Source organism: Nothoprocta perdicaria, unplaced genomic scaffold (genome assembly GCF_003342845.1).
Source record: "Nothoprocta perdicaria isolate Ctin4 unplaced genomic scaffold, notPer1 scaffold_23, whole genome shotgun sequence".
Lineage (NCBI taxonomy): Eukaryota > Metazoa > Chordata > Aves > Tinamiformes > Tinamidae > Nothoprocta > Nothoprocta perdicaria.
The window spans coordinates 6433313-6452897 of NW_020455455.1; the positions used below are offsets into that span (position 1 = coordinate 6433313).

General features: G+C 39.4%; 3 protein-coding genes across 6 annotated transcripts in view; 1 reads left to right on the forward strand and 2 right to left on the reverse strand.

Annotated features, from left to right (window-relative positions):
* PRTFDC1 (phosphoribosyl transferase domain containing 1) overlaps positions 1-3437 on the reverse strand; it is a 44884-nt gene extending 41447 nt beyond the window's left edge. The window contains exons 1-2 of the mRNA XM_026039389.1: positions 3347-3437; positions 3052-3122 (exon numbers count right to left, since the gene is read on the reverse strand). Coding sequence (XP_025895174.1) covers positions 3052-3122; positions 3347-3437 — 162 coding nt within the window. The remainder of the gene's footprint in view (positions 1-3051; positions 3123-3346) is intronic.
* Positions 3438-8747: 5310 nt separating this feature from the next.
* On the reverse strand, positions 8748-19122 carry ENKUR (enkurin, TRPC channel interacting protein). Its single transcript, XM_026039455.1, has 5 exons — positions 19046-19122; positions 15903-16048; positions 13829-14055; positions 12754-12900; positions 8748-9494 (listed from the first exon to the last, which is right to left on the reverse strand). The coding sequence occupies exons 1-5, from the start codon at positions 19120-19122 to the stop codon at positions 9321-9323; spliced, it is 771 nt and encodes a 256-aa protein (XP_025895240.1). The 3' UTR covers positions 8748-9320.
* Positions 19123-19435: 313 nt separating this feature from the next.
* Positions 19436-19585, forward strand: part of THNSL1 (threonine synthase like 1) — a 7139-nt gene continuing 6989 nt past the window's right edge. For all 4 annotated transcript variants that reach the window (XM_026039457.1, XM_026039456.1, XM_026039458.1 and 1 more), the window contains exon 1: positions 19436-19458. The gene's annotated coding sequence lies outside the window, so the exon portion shown is untranslated. The remainder of the gene's footprint in view (positions 19459-19585) is intronic.

Below are 19585 nucleotides of genomic sequence, written 5' to 3' on the forward strand. Positions count from 1 at the left end.
TGTGACAGCCAAGGGCCTGGSCCGGGGGGAGCATCACACGGGAAGAGGAGGGCACAGCCGGGAGAGGGACCCGGGAGTAGGGGGTCCACAGCGAGGCTGTGACTTAGCCTGGGCTTGTCAGGGGCTTTGGCTTATATCCTAAGGAAAAGTGGCCAGAAGGAAAACTGTTGAGTGTGTCCCRCTCAGCATCACAGAGTGCTTGAGGTTGGAAGGGACCTCTAGAGATCATCCAGTCCAACCTGCTCCAGCAGGGACACCCAGAGCACAGGGCRGCAGCCAGGCGGGTTTGGAGACCTCCAGAGAAGGAGACTCCACAGCCTCCCTGGGCAGCCTGTKCCAGGGCTCTGTCACCCCCACACTGAAGGAGCTCTTCCTCATTTGGAGATGGGGCCTCCTGTGTTCCTGCCTTCCATGTTGGACAGCTGCTCATGGYGCCTCATCTCCCACACGGCAGGCACTGGAGCAGGCTGAGGCTTCCCCATTCCTGCTCCGTGTTTCCCTTCACACTGTCAGCTCGTTAGAGGGAACAAGTTCAGGARCAGATTTCTTACCCTGCAGTGCTTTAGATTCTGCAGGAGTTATTGGAATTTCTATTTTRCTTTTGCAACCTCATACCTGAAAGCTTACTTCACTATTGTGATCATTATGTAGCTTTACATTTCCATTGAAGATGTTCGGAATTGATCGATTTCATCTTTTCTGGTGCCTCACCTTTTGGTGAAAAATGCTAAAAGCTTCATAAAGTGCATAAAATTGTAGTTGTTAGGAAAATTTCCCATCCTTCCCCTCAGTGTGATTTACATTATTTTGTTCATTAAATGTGCAACTAGTGGAATTCTGCCATATCTGTATTAGGAATTATTAACAGGTGAAACAAACAAGCAAAAGCAAGTAAATCACTGTTTAAGTCTGGCCTAGTGCTATGGCAATTGAATTTTCTCTTGTGATAAATGCTTTTTCCTGTACAAAGCAAGATCTGTTTGCTTTTTAATAGGTTAAGAATCTACTCTTAAAAGAGCCGTCACCACAACTGACAATATAACTGAAAGAAGAGAGGACCACRTTTACAAAGTGGCTGATTCCAGAGTATTTCTGTCTTGGAAGCGATCCCTGCACATAAAGGCTGAGGTCCTGTGGAAAGAGATTGTATCTGTTCACAGAGCTTTAAAAAGAWCTTGGTGAAAGGTGGCAAATTTGATAAAGAGCACACACAGATTGGTACAAACCTTCATCAAATAAATAAAAATATTTGTCGTATATATATATATAAATCTTCATAATAGGCAGAATGCCCAAATCATTTTGTATTTCTGGTGAATGTCAGTCTTTCTCACAACTATTCAGAAAGTGTAAAATTCAGTCTAAACTTGGGGATCAAATGCCACTGATTTGCATAAACCAGCACTTTTGAAGACCTGCAGATTTTTTTGCCTGGAGGTTTGCAGGAAGCCCATCAAAAGCCCATGCATCCAAAAGCAAATGCAGCCCGATTCGATTACCTCCATGCTACAGATAAAGTCCTCTTACATAAACATTATGGAACTGGTCTCTACAGTTTTAAAGCTGCTTAGATGACAGTTAGGATTTCAGATAAGCTTTGCCAACACTGTGTGCCTACCAGTTTCTTTTACCATTTGACTTTGTTGGATTGTTCATATAGAATTTGTGTCTTCCTAAGCATGCCCTTTATAGAACTACAGAAATACAAAAGTGCATTCAAACTGTATCACCACAGACAGAAGTTTGAAGATTTGGAAAAGATTATGATGAACAAGAGCCTAAAAAATAAATTCCTCTGGCATTGTGCTGATCAACTTAAACAGGAAATGGTTGTTCTTCCTGTCAAGGCTGGATAACTGCATTCTGCCAAGTCTGCCTTTATTCTTCCCTTCCAACAGTTTTGCAAGGCTCACTTCAGAAGCATAATGAGGTGTCATGTCTTGCTAATAATAATAATAATAATAATAATAATAATAATAACAACAAATGGGAATATGGAAATGAGAAACTAAATAAATTTAGCTGGGGTACAGTTTGAAAAGTAGTGCTGCTGCCAACAAGCACCAGTTCAACCCATCAAACTGTTCCTCTGCATGGAAGGTTACTCACTGACATAATCTAAAATGTAATATGTCTTTTGGTACAGATGAGAAAACAAATTATGTGTCTGGAAAGCCAGAATTAATTAGATTCTTAGTGCATGATGGAAATGAAACTGCTAGGCATTTTCTGTGGAGATATATGTATGTAGGAAAGATTGCACTGCCTTTTACATTATGACCTGGCCTACAATGAATGAATTTACAGTAGATTTTAAAAACTTTTTAAAAACTTAAAAGCTCTTCTTGGCTGTAATTTTCAAGAGATTGAAAACTTAAAAATTATAGCCAAAACATGATTAGCCTTAACTATGACAAAGGCTGTACAAATTCTGAAGATCCTTCCTGTTAGCTTCATTTACTTGTTTGTTTATAAACTAAAAATAGTAGGAAAAGAATAAACACTTTAAGATATGCAACCATAGGAAATGATCAAAGCGGGGAAGAACAAAGAAGATAGGGCAGAAGAACAGTGAACTCATACTAACCAGTAGGTCTGGACACGTAGCCAGAAAACATAAAGGAACAGATGGAAAAAGCGACATAGACAGAAGCGAGGCAAAATGATGGCTTAAATGCAAGTCTCTTATGAAAGGAATTATATCTGAGCCTTACACAGTTACACGTCTTTTCCCCTCTTGCCCCGTTTMTGACAATCATTAAGCAGTATTCACCCTTCCACGGCTACAATGTAAAGAGACAGGAAAAAATAGAAGGTTGGGGGGCAAATGTGTATCAAGAAACTAGTACGAAACCAACAGGGTCATGGAGTTACCAGTCAGATTTTGCAATGCCCTTATAAATTCTTCTCCAAAGACGTTACAACAAAGATTTGACAACTCAGATTAGTATGTAACAGATAGTGGATGTCTTATCTTTACTGATTTCAAGTCAACACTAAGCACAAACAAGAGTAACATGAAAATCCAGTGTTTCAACAGGTATGACTTACCTGGGTAGGAGCCTGCCAAGTAAGGGATGACGAGCTCTTACTCTGCTTCTGCGTGTTGTTGAGAGGCTGTTCTGTGAAAAGCAGAACTGCAAACAGTCTTATCAAGTATAAACCTGCATTTTKGGGCTGCTGCAAGGTAGGTGAATCCTCCTATTGTTGCAGGAAAAGATGCTAACCTTTTTAGGTAAGGTGATCAGCGAAGAGAATATTAAAGTGTACCAGACAGAGTACTTCAAGATATGCTGGAAGCGATTTCAGAATACAGCTTTAATGCAGGCCAKTTATTTTGCATTACCTGAGGCAGTTGCCAAATCCAGAGGGTGGCTGCTGAAGASCAGGACTGCAGCAAAGACAGGCCAGAATGTTACAGACACCTGGGACAACATGGAGAGGTACAACAACCTGTTCCCCTCTATACACAAACTGAGGGAGAGCTTGGGAAAGGCAATCAACTATTTATAGTAGGTAGGCGCTATCATTTCCCCTTTGCAACTACTGTAATACAGCAGGTAACGAACACCAGAATCCAACCTCTTTCCACCTTCAATTTTGGCAGAATCAGAGAACATCTTTGGACATGGGAAAGTTCAGCTTTCCAGCAATTGCAGCACCTGAGACCCACAAGTGAAATGCAGACTACTCAGCTACCACAGTCWGCCTTCACTGAGTCTGCAAGACTGACACAGGATTTGAAAATGAAACATGGTTCACATCAAGGAAAGCAGTTGACATCTGAGATGTCACTCTGTTTTTATATGATGTTTACATCAGGATTAGGCACTCCTTGAAGGAATTCCGGATTTTGACTTATTTGTTTCATGATAAGTATCTTTAATATAAAATTGCACTTTTGTTTATTATTCATCTCATTGTATGAGACTATAACAACTAGTAGCTTCACTTTGCAATTTCCTGGCTCCTGAAGATACAGCCTCTGCTTTTCAGGTTTATGCTATTAATAGAATGTCTTTTTTTTTTCACAGTAGAAATAAATGCAAATAAAAGTTTCCTTTTGTCCTATAATACTAGATTAATGTTTATTTTCTTTCTAGTATTGTGGAAGTATCACCCCAATTGCCAATGAGAACAGGTATTTGAATGATAAAGCATCATTATCAAGAAAGCCTGTTCATGTTATATCCTATGACAAATTCATCACTCATGGCCAGGAAAATAGTAGTCAGAAAAATGTGAATTTAATTTAATTGTAAATTTAAAGTGTAAATTTGTTTTGTTTTTAAGGAAGTTATTCATTTGCCTTTCCTCCAACTTCGTTAAGTTACAGMAAATTTGAGCAAAATCTGCGAAACAGAAGAATCCTGTATGTTTCCAACACGTAAGTGGATAACAGTTTATGGACTGATTTTTCCCTGCCAAAACAGCCCAGTCCTCTTTGATGTAATTTTGTATAATTCACAGCCTGCCTTGAATAAACAGTCCAGCACARGAGCGTACTGGGAAGCAGAACGTGGCGCAGCAAGTTCTGCCGTAGGGCAGGCGTGTGAACTGGGGGCCTGGCCAAGGGCTCGACTCCCACCGCGCCGAGCGGCCCGCTCCCCCGGCGTGCTGGAATGCTGCTTTTAGACCGTCTCCAATTTAATCATTCTGTGTACAAAACAGACCATTCCTCCTAAACAAATACCACGACGTGGCTGCTGCTTCTTTGTTCAGCATGAGCCCTTAGGCACTGTGCACTACTGGATTTTTTTCCCTGAAGGGAGAGTTATGCTGCTGGTTCCTGAACTTTAAATATGGTCCTCAAGGTAATAAGGGAGTCTAGGGGTACTAGCTTAAATCTTTGCAACTGCTCCGTGATTTCAAGGGCAACCTGATTTTTCTATATCACACCCTGCAAGATTAACCTAAAGACATTGATTTCATCAATCTTGCGGGACCATTTTGGAAAATATTTCAAACTATTATCTAGTACTTTCTGTGTTCAAAGCATAGCTTCTACTAACTTCAGGCATATGTATGCTGTATTTATCATATACATGTTCAAAATGCAGAAGTTAGGAGGCTGGGAAATGAGAAGTACAGTATTTATGATTAACAGCAAAAAGCTAGATATGTCACCACTGCATTTCAAAGAAATTTTGGGACAAACACATGAATAAGTCTTATTGCTCTAGGCAATTAGTTAAATGCCTTAACTCTCATTTCTCTCCTTAAAATTCTTTATCTACTTTCCAACTACTAAAGCAAATCCAGGTTCTTGAGAAACAGATCTCCCTACTAYACAACTTCAGTTCACCCCTTGAATGGCATAGTATAGATTCATACCCAGATCATCATATTTATTGTTATTATGAGCACCTAAGAGCTCTACTTATGAATAAAAATGTTACCATGTGCCAGACACTGTGCAAAGACTGAGGAAGATGCTTCATATTAGGAGTTAAGAAATGCCCAATGGCCACAGAATGGGAGGGAAATTCAAGGGAACAGCAGAGGTTGGCTGCTTGGCTCTCAGCAACTCTCCTGACAGCAYCATCCCAAAGGAACATTTAAGAAGGATCTGAACACTAAGTCACCCCAGTGTTGGCAAGTCTGTGTGAACTCCTCCACACATGGAGAGAAAACATGGAATAACGAGTCAACGACACTRGCTCCATGGAGAGGTTGAGTGGAGGGAACTTCATCCTCACAGCTACATCAGGAAGAACAGTTAACACAAATGCAGTCTACTTGTTGACTGTGCCTGCTGTCAGCAAGCATATGTTACAAGCAGGCTCTAGAATAACAAGAAAAAGAGTATTTWTATATATATACATATATATATGTAACTTGGTGAGACAGTCATCATGGTGCTGACTCTGTAGGTTCTTCATACACAGTTAAGAGAAGACAATACAAACAAGAAACGCAACTCACCCTTTAATCCCACTCTGTCACTGCTTAGTCCGGAGGCCTGAGCTACTGAATTTATTCTGACTTTTGCTTACATAACGAAAAAGAAAAAAAAAAAAAAAAAGCTGGGGGAGGATCAAGGCAGAATTAAAAAAAAATACAATCTAGGTGTTCAAGAGCCAGGTACACCTGCCATCACTGCCTTGGATGTGTTCTGCTCACGGCAGGTCCTCCTCTGGCTGGCCAGGCTGGAGACACCTGTAGTTAGAGGGCGGAGGGATCCGGATCAGCCGCAGGCCTCAGCAGCTGGCTCCCTGGCCATGGGAAATGGCAGGCGTCCCGAATGGTGTGTTTTGCCACCTGCTTCTCCTATAATTGTATTGTTAACACTATAAGCATCATAAAGTGGAGGATTAAAGCACCAGCTTCAGTTTGTTTTTTGTCTAGAACTCCCATCAATCTGCATATACGTGCAGTTTTCTTATCTGAAAGATGTCTGTTTCCATTAGCACTGAAATTGTTAGATCTGTTGTTTTYTCTGAAACACACGCCAGTGGAAGGACTAGACTTTAACTTGGTGGCAGAGTGATCACAACAGCAGTTGGTAATGCCAATTTTTTATAAAAATATACAGCAGGCTAGACCACATCCTCCTGTAAGAAAATCCCCATGCAGAGATTGATGAAAATTAAGTTTGTAAGAACTTTCTCCCACACTATTTCACACACCATTTTTCTACCTTCCGATTTCACTGGGGGAGAGAGGTGGTGAGGAGCCCTCCTCAACACTTAGTCCCCAGGAGTGCAGGCAGATCCCAGGAATCCACAGGGATGTGAGAGGAGCCACATGGAGGCCATGTCCCTGTAGGAGCCCCGCATCTGCTCCTGGCCCCTCTTTCCCAACGACACAATCAGCAATGATTCTTCATTTGCAATGATGCCGTATCTGATTCCTCGCTTCCTGAATGTAAAGAATTCCATTCTGAAGGACAGCCAGGCAGATATTTATCACATTTTCATGTTGCTATTTTTGAAAAATAGGTACACAGTTTTGTCATGCACAGCTTACAACAGGAAATGGTTTGAGTTTGTGGCAACGTAGCTCTTACTGAACAATGAGATGGTTATACCCAGTTTAGTGGATGCTTTAGGATTGCTCTGCATCTTCATATTGACCATTTAACAGTTTCAGAAAACATTTATAAAGTACTGGAAGAATTTTGAGGATTTTCTTTTGTTATTTCATTGATTATTAGAAGCTAACTAGTGAATTTAGAGCATGTTGGAGTGGGTAATACTGTTTTTAGTCTGTGGACAGAGCTCCCATAATGAAGACTGGTTTGCAGAATATGGCCCAAAGTTTACTGGGGAAAGTTACATGTCCACACTCTACCTTATTTATAGTTATGTTTTGCTGTTAGCACAATACTCAATTCTGTTAAAATATCACTTTCATCTTTGCAAGAATGTATTGACTTTGTGGACTAAACTCTATCCCAGCTAGGGCTGGTGTTACTGCCTTTGTGTGAAGATGAAGCACCTGGAAATTATAATGTGAAGAGGCCAAGTGTAGAAAAATAAATAATATTCAACTGCCTATTCTAAATGCAGTTGTCTGCAAGAAAGCATCTGATCAATGTTAAGTGATTTTTTACTCTCACATCAGTATCTTTTTTACTCATCCATCAACTGATTAGAGTCAGTAGAAAGGGACCTGCTGGCATCAATAGGTTTGAATTGCATCATTCCAGAAGACACCTCAGCTAGTTTTATGAATGTATTTCCAAACTTCATTAAAACCTCTACCAGCTTGCTGTCAACTACAGTTAAAATGCTGTAGTAGAGATGGGGAGATTGGAAATTTCCAATACTAAACTGATCTATTAATAAAATCAAAGTTACAAGAGGCTTTTTAATTAAGGCTTTCTTATATTAAACAAACAAACAAACAAGAAGACAATTTTCCTTTTAACCACTGTAATTTCATTTTATTTGATAACATTAAAGTAAAAGTTTTGTTCTCAGGTCTGCACCCTGGGTCTCAGTCTGACCTCATTCCAGACACAGAAACAGATTAGCCCAGTGAGGACCTGCAGATCTGAAAACTGGCCTATAAAAACAGTTTGAGACTTGCTTCTGTTATGATTAGTACCCTTTATGAATGAACAATTTTATCACAACAATTGAGTTTATTCCCCTTTTTGCTTTAGTTATACTAACAGCACACGTAGTTGACTCAGCATTTCTACACCTTCAGTTAAAGGCACTTCATGAACTTCATTTATTTTGTCAATCTTCCCAGAAAGAGTTAAAGGATAAGAATGTTCTTCTGGCATTTGTATTTTCATTGGCTTTCATTATATATTCTCCATAATGAAGTGTTGATAATTCTCTCATAAAATATGCATCAAAATAAATAGACAGCGGAGCGATTCACATGTCCCAAAGGCAGAATGTGCTGTGTGGCAGCAAAGCTCTCTGCAAAGTGCTCTGAGAGGTTGTGCAAAAGCCAAAGTGCTGTTGAAAGGCACTAGAGAAAACCTCCTCCACTGACAAGTGCCCTGCTTATAGACACTCTCTCCTGTTGGACCCCAGTACATTTGTATCCCTGCCTGTTTCCTGCTGACAAGTACACTACACAGAGTAACTATTACTGCAGAATTACAAATGTTTTGGATTTTCCTACTTGATTTGTAAATGTAACTCAACGTTAAGGCATTATTCATACATACACGTGCACAGCACACTACCTTGGTGACTACACTGCACAACATCTGTATTATTACGGGCTTCCACTGTAAAAAATAATTTTGATAACAACTATAAATACAAGGAAAAAAAGTTATGTAGAAGCCATACTTCCCACTTAGAAATAGAATTGCTTAAAATCCTTAAACTTGCTTAAAATCCTTGAACTCTTCAGCTCTTTAATAGTTAGGCCAGTAGCAATCCCTCCCTTAAGCTCTTTTTTCTTAAAAAAACACTTGAGAAAGCTCAAGTTTTCTTCAGCCTCCAGTCAGTTCACTTAGTTTTGTCTGTTAAATGGAAAAAGTGTTCCAAACATAAGAAATTGTACGTTTTTATGCTTAAGTTATGATGTTCATAGGAAACTCAGTAGCTAGTAGCTACTAATCTATACTAGCTTAGTAAGAATAACATGAAAATCTTGTTTCTATTCTGAAAGTTAAGGATTTTATTTGAAAAAAACTTTGGGAATTATACAGATAAGAATTAGCTATCTGTAACAACTTTTTAAATAGTATTAGCTGAATTCTCTTCTTCTGAATAATAGAAGTTGTTTTAATGTCTTCTAAGTATTTTTTTTTTTTGCAAAGACAGAGGTAGAGAAAGAGAAAAGGAAGAAAGAGGCAATAATTGAAAATGAGTCCCTCCTCATAGTAAGCACTTACTTAGTAGTTCTTACTCATTTGCAATGTAGATAACTTTGTGCTTTTCGATGACGTCTATGTCATGCTCCAGTTGTTTCATCTGCGATTCCAGTTTTTCTTTATGCATCTTCTTGGGTATGGTGTCAATATCCACAGAAAGACACTGGAACTCATGGTACACCTCTTCCCAGTTCTTTTTCAGACCCTAGAGCCATTTCATGAAAAGGAAATATTAGAAAAATGTACTTCATCAAGGATAATATACACAAGCTATTTTGATTCTTTTAATATTGACTTTGTCATTGCAATGTTAAAATAATAGATAAATATATAAGAATATAAATATGGAAAATGCTTAACTAATTTGCTCCTCACTTTCTCTCCTAAAAAAACTGAGGAGAGAATGATGGAAACCTCAAATCCCAAGCATGCAAATCTAAAACTGTTTAATACATGAAGCATCCTTAAGAAAATTCCATGATGAACTTAACAAGCACATGTGCCATGAGGAGCTCATACAACAATCAGCAAATAATAGAACCCCCTAGTCATCAGCGGGAGAACATTTTTCCAAAACAGCTACTTCATTTTTTTTGGCTTTCAGTTGTTTCTCCAGGGGAGATCACAAAGTAGCTTCAAAAATGAAGGCCTAAAAGTATTCTCCTGGGAACTCAGTTTCTTAACTCTGTTTTATGACAACAAAAAATGATATTTTAATAACACAATACAATGTTATGATTTTATGAAATATTATGATTTCCCTTCACCTCCATCTGCTGAACAAATTACTATTCTCTCTTTCTTTAGTATAATCATTTTATTACTCCATACTAACATGTCCTTCTTCTCCACTATTACTAACCACCTTTTCTCCCAGAATACTGACTAGCCCTTTAAAAAAGAAAACAAAAAGCTGCCTGCAAATGCCGACTACGCAAAACATCCATTTTAATATGAACTAATATTTTACTGATTCAAAGCAGACCATTTGTTGCATAACAGTTCATGCCTTGTGTATCATAGTGAGACTCAACAAAGCATTTGGCCTGTAACTGCTATTCCTATAATCTTCATATGCAATTATCTAAATAAATTCAACCCCCCTACTTTAATATATGAATCTAAGAGCAATATAAAAGCATATTTATTTACTGTCTTGTAACGCTATTTGTCTTTGCAATCAAAAGCTGTAAAAAGTACTCAAAGAATGTTCCTAGTATTAAGGAGCATTTGCAAAGTTATACTTAATAAATATATAGTCATGAAAACAAATAAAGTCCTTCTGAAACGTCCATAGAAGAGACATTCTCTACTTTTTTTGATAATTCTTCTCTGTTTACATTAATAAAAGCTGGTTTGGAAACCACTGAAAAAAAAAAAAAAGCATTTGAAAACATACTGGAACTTCTACTCATCACAATTTATTCTGTCCCCACAGAGTGCAGAGATCAAAAGCAAATTGTGACTCCTTCAGCCCAGCTCCCTCACAGCTGTTCCAACAGCTATGTAATATGTTGACTGTTATTGCTATGGGCTAAATCACAAGCTGAATGTCTAACTCTATTTAAGGAATTCAAATACATGCTGGATCAGTGAGAAATATGTAGTGCATTTCTCAACATTCTCTTTTCCTGTCATAAAATCACTACCAACATAAGCATAACTGAGACATATTTCAAAAAATGTTGGCACAAACGATTTCCGCTTATTTTGTAAGTTCATAAGGCATGATTTTGCTCTCAGACGTCTATTGCCATGTATTTTTAAAAATCAGATAGTGCACATGTGTGCACTTGCACAGTCAGTTATTTTAAAAGCCAGGAATTCCCATGTGTCTACATCTGAGCACCGGATAGAAGCCACATACCCTGGGGACACTAATTCCTCCTGACATTACAACAATATAAATAATGTGCCCTAAGAATAAGAAAACGTTTTGAAAAAAAAAAAAAGATACTGAATTTATAAAAAGAATCTAAAATTCTTAGTTAACAAAGATGACATTTCTTCTTGCTGTTTTATTTGAAAAGTGTAAAACACCATTTTATCAGACAGCCCAGAGAACTGTGAGCAGCTGAACTCATGCTCCTTGTTTCACACGTATTTCAGCTGCAGACTTAACTGGCTGAACCACCAACTTCTCCCCTGCCTTCCCCATGACAACAATATCCTCCTCTTCATCCTCGGGTCACGTTTCTCGCATTGCGGCCACTGCAGTATCCTCACCTCTCTCTCCTACTGCTTCCTAGACTTTTGGGGGTTTCTCCATAGGCACATTATTGTGCTGGCTATTTTGGATCTATCCTTTTGCTGATCAGTCACTTATCTTTGCAAGTGAGTTAGACGTCGTTTTGTCTCTAGATATTTTGCTGGTCTTTTGTGGGAATGGAGTATTTTGGAGATGTCCACCCATGTGCTGATTTGCTACAAATGATTCCTAAGATCAACAGTTATTAAGGGACAGACTGACAAACAGACATCACTATTTGAATAGGAAACTTAGTTAAAAAGTGGTCATGAGAACTTGCAGCTTAAGAACTGTATTACACAAAGATATGCTGATAAACACATAATTACCTCCATGCAAGTCTCTTTAAAGTACACTGTATTTGTACAGTATAACTACAAAATACAGATAGCATCAAAAATAATGTGTTTGACCATTTGAATAGCTGGTTTAAGCTAAGAAACAGTCCCTATCTTCTCATCTCTTCCTATAGTATTAATTTTACCCAGTTAATGCAAGGTTCCTTTTCCCATCAGCTTCTGGCCCCCCAGGCCAGCAGCCTGTCTATCTTTGCTCGCAGAGCAGTACAGTCTATTTTGTTTCAAATCTCAGATTTTTTTTTCCTTTACTATACTTTTAAAATGTTTATTTACCTCTCTACTTCTTTGATGGTATTGTTTCTCTTTGCAAAATCTTTAGTCCACACTGCATGGAGGGCTATACAAAACAACTAGACAAAATACTCTTTTTTTGTCATAATTCTACAAATACATTACAATTGAATTCTGTTTTGCATTTTTGGCCTAACACATGCCACAGCATGACCCTATGCTTTAACAACTGAAGTCACGATGTGAGATACTGCCAATAAATGTGGTGTTATGTATCAGGAAAAAACAAGATGCGATTTGTGTTCTCCTGAGATTCAGAAGAACAGAGTGAGATCTGTCTCTGCCTCCATACAGCTGTTTCTCTGAACCCCTTCAAAGCGTCACTGCATTTCCAAATGGGTGAAGAGGATATGAGCCTCATAGAACTGAAGCACTTCTAGGGCTGGTGCGTAACTGCTGCTAGACCATCTCCCTTCAGCTCAACTCACAACTGTTCTATAGCTCCATCTAGTGAAAAAGCAGCCAGTCCATTTGTCTTAAAAATGTAGTGCCCTCTTTGTATGGATTTACATTACCTTATTAATCTTCTACATATGTTACTATATACACTAAATCAAAATAGGCACCTGCAGAAGACTGTCCCTCTCTTCATCAGACAACCGTTTCATGGCTCTTTTTTTGAGAGATTCCAGGACATAAGCCTCATGTTCTTTCTGAGCTCTCTTAATTTCTTCGTTTCTCTGTGTTACATATTTTGGTACAATACCATAATCCTGTAAGGGTAAGGAAAAAGTCAACGTGTACTTTCAAAAACAAACCAAAGACACACTTGTCACATATAGTATATTACGTTTACAAGGGTAGTTTGAAAAGGAATTTTCTACTACAGAGCTATAAAATCTTAAATTGCTGTGTTCTCAGAAGTATAAAACATTATTCTCCCTGTAGTGTCATCAAAAAGGATGAAGAATTTCCACCAGTTTTGTTTACCATGTCAAAACACATAGGAAACCAGAAAACAAAACCCCTATTTATAAGAACTGATGTTAGAGTGAGGAGTTTGAAATTCTACCTTTGGAAATACATGTTCCTTATTCCTGCTAAAACACTGTAAGCCATAAAGAGAATCAGAACTACTAACTAGCAACTAACTAGTAACTATAGTTGCTCTAACCACACATCTTTTATCTCCTACGGGGTTCTATTTTGGAAATACAGGTCTCAATCGTGACAGCGGGGCAGGCTGCCAAGTGGTCACTCAGCAGTGAGTTGGTTCTCGTTGGGGTCAAACTCCTTGTGATCTGAGATGCGAGGGGAGCTGGTGCCCGCTGCCTGATGTGGTGGCTACAGGTGGGACAGCTATAGACTAGTGGGACCCTTGAGTGAGCTAGAAGAACCAAGTCCAGCTCTTTGTCTCCCCATTAAATCCACCCTGGGCTTCTCAGGTGCCGCATCTGCTTTGCTTCAGCAGCATCATTTTGGCAAGCTGCTGCTGACAACATAAGCAAGTTAAGATAAGATAGAGTTGCACCTTTACAACTGTAGTGCTTATGATTTTTCCTTGACAAATTTTGAGGTTCTAATACAAACAGTATCTAAACATCTCGAAAAAAATCATAAACATTTCACAGGAGAATACAGTAGTGAACTGAAAAATAGCCATTAGTATGGATATTTCAGTTATAATTTAATACCACTTACCTTTTTTTTAATATATTTTGGAACAAGCCCTGAAGTTTCAAGCAGGTGTTTGTCTCCCTGTCTTCTATCAACGTAAATAGGTTGAGGCTTTTTAGCCAACCCCATGATAGCAGCAACAGCATTTGCATTTATAAAATTCTTTTTACTCTGAATTCCCATAAGTGGGTGATCTGTCCTCCGTGGCACTGTTAATGCAGGCATTTTCTTACTATCCTGTTCTTTTTTTCCTGTGAATTGAGCATATAAACATCCTCAGCAATAATCATAAAGAACTTTACAGTTACATATTATTACATTTCTCAAGAGCGAGAAATTATGTTCCAAATTACATAAAGACCAATTGAATCTAAAACATAAAAATTCACTGTATACTCTGATGAAAACTAGTATGTTTGTTGAACATAGTGGAAATTAACCTAGGAAATACTGAGTTCTTTTAGGTGGTCTTTCTATACAATATGCAGCTCATTACTTCTTAAGCTTTGGATTCATTTCAAATGTCTTTAAAACTACTTTTCCAGAGATGCTCTTAAACAATTAATCATAATCCTTTCTCCAGAGAACAAAGAGACTCTTCATTTTCTGTGTAATTTTTTTCTCCAAGGCTTCGACGGAGTCAGTAGTCTCTGTTCTGGTGAGCGAGGAAGGACAATCCATTTCTCGCATATTTCCCAACACATATAACTTAAATTGTCCTTATCAAAGATACCTCAGAAGAAGCTGCAGGAGTTTGATTCAGGGTGTCTAAGCTCACACTCTCATTCTTTGGCAGAAAATAAGTCTGGAATGTCACACATGACAGCGCTTTTCCTACAATGGTTGATTTCCTGATACTAAAGACATGAACCAGTTCTTTGCTGGGTTTTGCTTTTGCAGCCTMCTGGTGCCAAAGACAATTGGTAACTGGTTAAACTACTAGTTATGAAAGTGTCTTCACATGTCTTAAAAAGACAGATGCTTTAAAAGAAGTGATTAAACAGCGTAACCTTTCTGAGATATGCATCAAACTCCATCCAACAAAGATGCAAGAACTTTCCAAGTTAGTGATGGAATTTCATCTCAGGATGTATTAGGATCTAATGGCACTGTAATAATAAGTCTGTATGGAAGCTATGATGTGTCAAGGTCATTTTGAAGTCCTAGCACAATGGCTCCTAATGCAAACACCAAAGCATGTGTTAGTATGAAGCCCTGAATCGCTAACTTGCTGTAGGAACAATGTGAGCAGCTTGGTTGAGAAAAATGTCATAGCACTGAATCTCCAAATATGGCCATTTTAAAAGTAGGTAACATTGACATTATGGTAAAAGTAAATAAAAAGGGATCTTATGGTCTGCCCAAAGTTACTGGTGAATCAACCTTCTTTATTAAATCCATCTGAAATATGGATTTTAGTAATTTAATAAGTTCTTGTGCTTGGAAGCATTAGTGCTCTGTTGTTCCAAAATATCACATTCTGGCATACTGAACACTTAAAAAAAAAGTTAAGATTCTATTCAAAAACCACCCAAGATGCCTGCAGGGCCTCAGAGACTTAAGCTTACTTCAGAGTTCTGATAATCCACATTGCTTGGGGCATCAAACCTCCAAAACCTCCCAGCATAGCCCATATTACCAATATCTGAGTTGTCTGTACGTACCAGACAGATTGGTCTAAATTAAATAATTCTTCATTTAAATATTAGCAGAGCAGAACATATCATTGGCACATCTCTAATATCTAAATGGCAGCAACAAAAAGAGATTCAATGATATCTTTTCTGTTCACTTCACATCACACAACAGTAAAGACTTCCCATATTTTCTAGTCACAATATTTTCCATTCACATATCTTTCTGTTGCTTGATTCAGTATTTTAAATAATAAAAACAAGAAAAATATTTTTCTAAAGTAGAGAAATATTATCAAAGCAAAAGGTAAAATAGAAACTATCCCAGGATCCAAAAATGATTTTAAACTTCAATAAAAAACAGATTCTAAATAATTAACAATATTGTTTTCAATTTTAATATTATCATTTCTAAAATAACAAAAAAAAATACTACTTTTCATAGATTTCCTGTCAAAACTTACTCTCTGGTAACTTGGGTTCCTTTGAATGTTTCTGCAGGAAGTTTTTTGGAGAGGGCACTTCAACTTTTGCTGGTCCCATTGTTTTCCACTGAGATTTACTTTTCTCTATTTCACGTTTGATGGATGGTCTAAAAGTTGATACATACCTTTGGTGTTAAAATAGTCATAAAGAAGTTAAAGGTCAGCAAATGATTTCCAAGTCCTGAAAAATCCTACATTTTGGAGAAAAATGTTTTTGAGTGTTGCTTACTAAAACTCTGTCAGAAACACAGATTCATCATTTTCATGAGGTTATGCACCACATCCTTGGCTTTCTGACTTTTAAAAATATTTTTAAGGAATATTTAAAAAATATATTTGTATAGGGGGGCAACATATCTTGTTCTAAACTGCATCCAAAATATACTGCTGTTGTGTATCTGCAGGAAAATATAAATCATAAGCCAACTTCACTTGATTTTCYACATTTGGAAATTTGTGGTCTGGGAAAGGTGCAACCATTAACGCATCTCAAACTTGTTGCAGAAGGTGGGACCTTACATACCATTCTAATCAGACATACCAAAGGGAAAACTCAGGTGGCTTCAAAAAAAGAGTTCCCTACTGATAATATGAAAATTCATAGTTTCATTCTATTACATAAAATGTGTTTTAAAGACATTATATAACACATGAYGTTCAGAAAACATCAAAGCCTGCGATGGAGAGTTGGACATGTCTTTGATCGTGAGGTCACCTCACTACAATCCACTCTATCATTTGTTCAACCTGCTCTTGAACAGAGAGCTTGAACACAGCCTCTTGTCACAGGCTAATGTAAGAGATGAGATTAGAAGGGAGAGTGCTCTGAAATAGCACAGCAAATTCTGTATAAGCCTTACAGGACAGAAATCTGATCCTGAACTATTGTAATCAGTGCTGGTTTTTACAAAATCTCAGAATCACGGAATGGTTGAGGTTGGAAGGGACCTCTGGAGATCATCTAGTCCAACTCTTCTGCTCAAGCAGGGACACCTGCTGTTTTGTTTTTTCTTTCTTTTTCTTCTTTTTGCCACTAACTTGGAGCTAACACAGAAATCAAAGAGAGCTCAGGCATGGAAGCTACATGCACACACTGCTGCTTTGCCCTCATGCCAAACGGTGCCCTAACTCCTGCTTTAATCAAAAGTACACAAATATTTTCTCCAAAAGAAGCCAAATGCTGATCACTAGCTGGTGAGCAGCACCTTGTATGAGAACAGAGAACTGGGCTCTCCCAGGTACTTTACCAGATGTATCAGAATTCCTTCTCCTGAAGGTAAGGCTACCTTGCCATGCACCTTGTCATTAGGAATAAGCCCTCCTGTCTTTAGGAATAATGTCATATTCATCTCTGTTTTCACATAGAAAAATCTTAGAGTGTTCCCTGAAGAGCTACACCATATTATCAAGTAAGGAAATGGAGGAAAAAAAAGCCAAAAGATTATATGCAACACAGCCTATGTTACTGAAATAGGAAAAAGGAAGGAAGAAATGCTGGACCAGGGAGTGGGAGTCATAGTAGCAACATCAACAAAACCATTTGTACATGAACTGCACATGTCACCTAGATGTAATTGTACTTGCTTGTAACATTAGCAAATGTGAAAGGACTTGAACTGTGGAACCTTTTCTCTTCTTGTGGTTTGCCCTCAAAAATGAGAAAGAGGGTTATGTAGATAAGACTATTTATAATTTCAGAAACATCTGTAATTACAAATAATCAAGTCTAATTACAAATAATGAAGTGAATGAGAAGGTAATGGTTTAGGGAGTTTATTGTGTATAACGTTTAAAGATGTCTTTTAAAGGTGTAGTCAGCTTTTGTAGCCAGCTGTAGGCAATCCTCTTTCGATGAACAGATATGGCATCTTCTCAGTGAACATTGACACATGGGCAAAAAATGCTGCTGTACACCAAAAATAAGAGCTAGAGGTCAGGAGCAGGAAAACAGTCATAGACTTCAGGATCTTAATCTATTCAACACTTGGCAAAGCGAGAAAGGGCAATATATATTTATAGGAAGACGATTAGATCTCATCTTCTTGGGAGATAAAGGCTGGAGAAAATGAGGATGCCGGCTTTGGTTCCATGAGTAGTACCAGTCAGTTGGGAGTAAAATATATCTATGATTTCATTAAAAAAAAAAGACCCTTTATTTTGTACACAGTAGTGAAAAATGGCCAGCTCACGCTATTAGCCAGTTTCGAGCTGTTGTCACCAGCTGGATATTTGACACACTCTAAACCAAAGCAAGAAGTGGAGTGAAGGGGGAGAAATAGAAAGTGATAAGTGATAAGATTGCATTCAGCCTAGAGGATCCCTTTGCTAAACTGAACMTGACAGAGAACTGTCATGCAGCATCCAGAATGGTACTAGGATGGGAAGGGATTTAATGTGCTGCTTGCCTGGCTATTCTGTCGTTTCATTTTGGTCTGTCCACCAGAATCATTCTTGATTCATACTGGAAACAAAATGTAGTGTGCATTTTTACATAGAAAAGGTTCGGAATGACAAATCTGGTGTGTCTGAACAGGGGTTTCTTTGTTGTAACTATCTTTGTTGTAATGTCACTGTTATTCTCACCAATTTTGAAGCTATTATGAGCTATTTAGAGCACTTTATGAGCTAGGTTAACCCTTCACTATAAACGGTCAAGTGTAATATCTTTTTTTTTTTTTTACACAAATTAATAGGAACCAGAAAAAAATATATGTTTATGTAATTATCAAAAGTGAACTAGCATGRAGTTCATAAAGGATTAACACTAGGTGGGCAGAAAGCATTTTTTTCTTAAGTGTCGAGGACGGACAGCAAAAGCAGTGTCACAAGTCTCACAAGGAACATCACAAGTCTCAGGACGGGGCGTGTGATGCTGAGAAAAATCCCCAAGGAGGAGCCTGCTGGGCGCCTCGTGATTCTCTGTGCGGGAACGCTGCCTTGTCACTGCTGTGTCAGTGAACGGGCCGGCAGCAGAGATGGCTTCAGGGAGCTGCCTGTGACCCCTAGACGGTGGTGACCGTGACTCATTAGCAGGAGCGCCAGCGAGGCGGGGACCAGGTTTATCTTTACAGCACTCTCTGTCTCCCGCCCGTGTGACTCWGGCGGCCCCTCGCCGCACGTACCTGGGCGGCCGGGCCGGCCTCTCCTCCAGGCGGGGCAGCAGGTTGTAGATGCTCTCCGGGGCGGGCGGCGTCGCCATCCTCCGGCGCGAGGGCCCTGCATGCACACAACAGCCCTCCGTGATGCCCGATCCCTAATCCCCGATCCCGCTTCCCTCCGTCCCTCGCTCCCTCCCTCGCCCCCCCCGCCCCTACCCAGCGCGGGCGCCCAGGGCCCGGGGCACGCGGGGGCCGACATGTTGTTGCCTCCGCGGTTGCTGGGGAAACCGGTTGCTTAGTAACACACCCTGGAGGGGCGGCACCCGCGCCCGCCCACTTCCGCCTCCCGCAGCGGAACTCAGGGACGCATGCGCAGCCGCTCCCAGCCGCGGAGGTGCAGGCGAACCTGGAGGGTCGCGCATGCGCACGGTGCCTAGGTGAGCGCCGGGAGCTAAGTGGGGCGTGCCGGGTGGATCTCACTGCGCGTGCGCGGCGGCGGGGGGGGTGGGGCAGGCAGATGGCTGCGCATGCGCGGGGGCGCAGGTGAGGCTGCGGCGCGGGGGC

Excerpts from the sequence above, each read along its gene's own strand:
- ENKUR (XM_026039455.1), bottom strand. The coding sequence starts at position 19,122 with ATGGCGACGCCGCCCGCCCCGGAGAGCATCTACAACCTGCTGCCCCGC. Across the intron at positions 14,056-15,902 it reads GGAACCCAAGTTACCAGAGA|GAAAAAAAGAACAGGATAGT; the intron begins GTAAGTTTTGAC and ends CTCAATTCACAG. Across the intron at positions 9,495-12,753 it reads AGAGGGACAGTCTTCTGCAG|GGTCTGAAAAAGAACTGGGA; the intron begins GTGCCTATTTTG and ends AAATGGCTCTAG.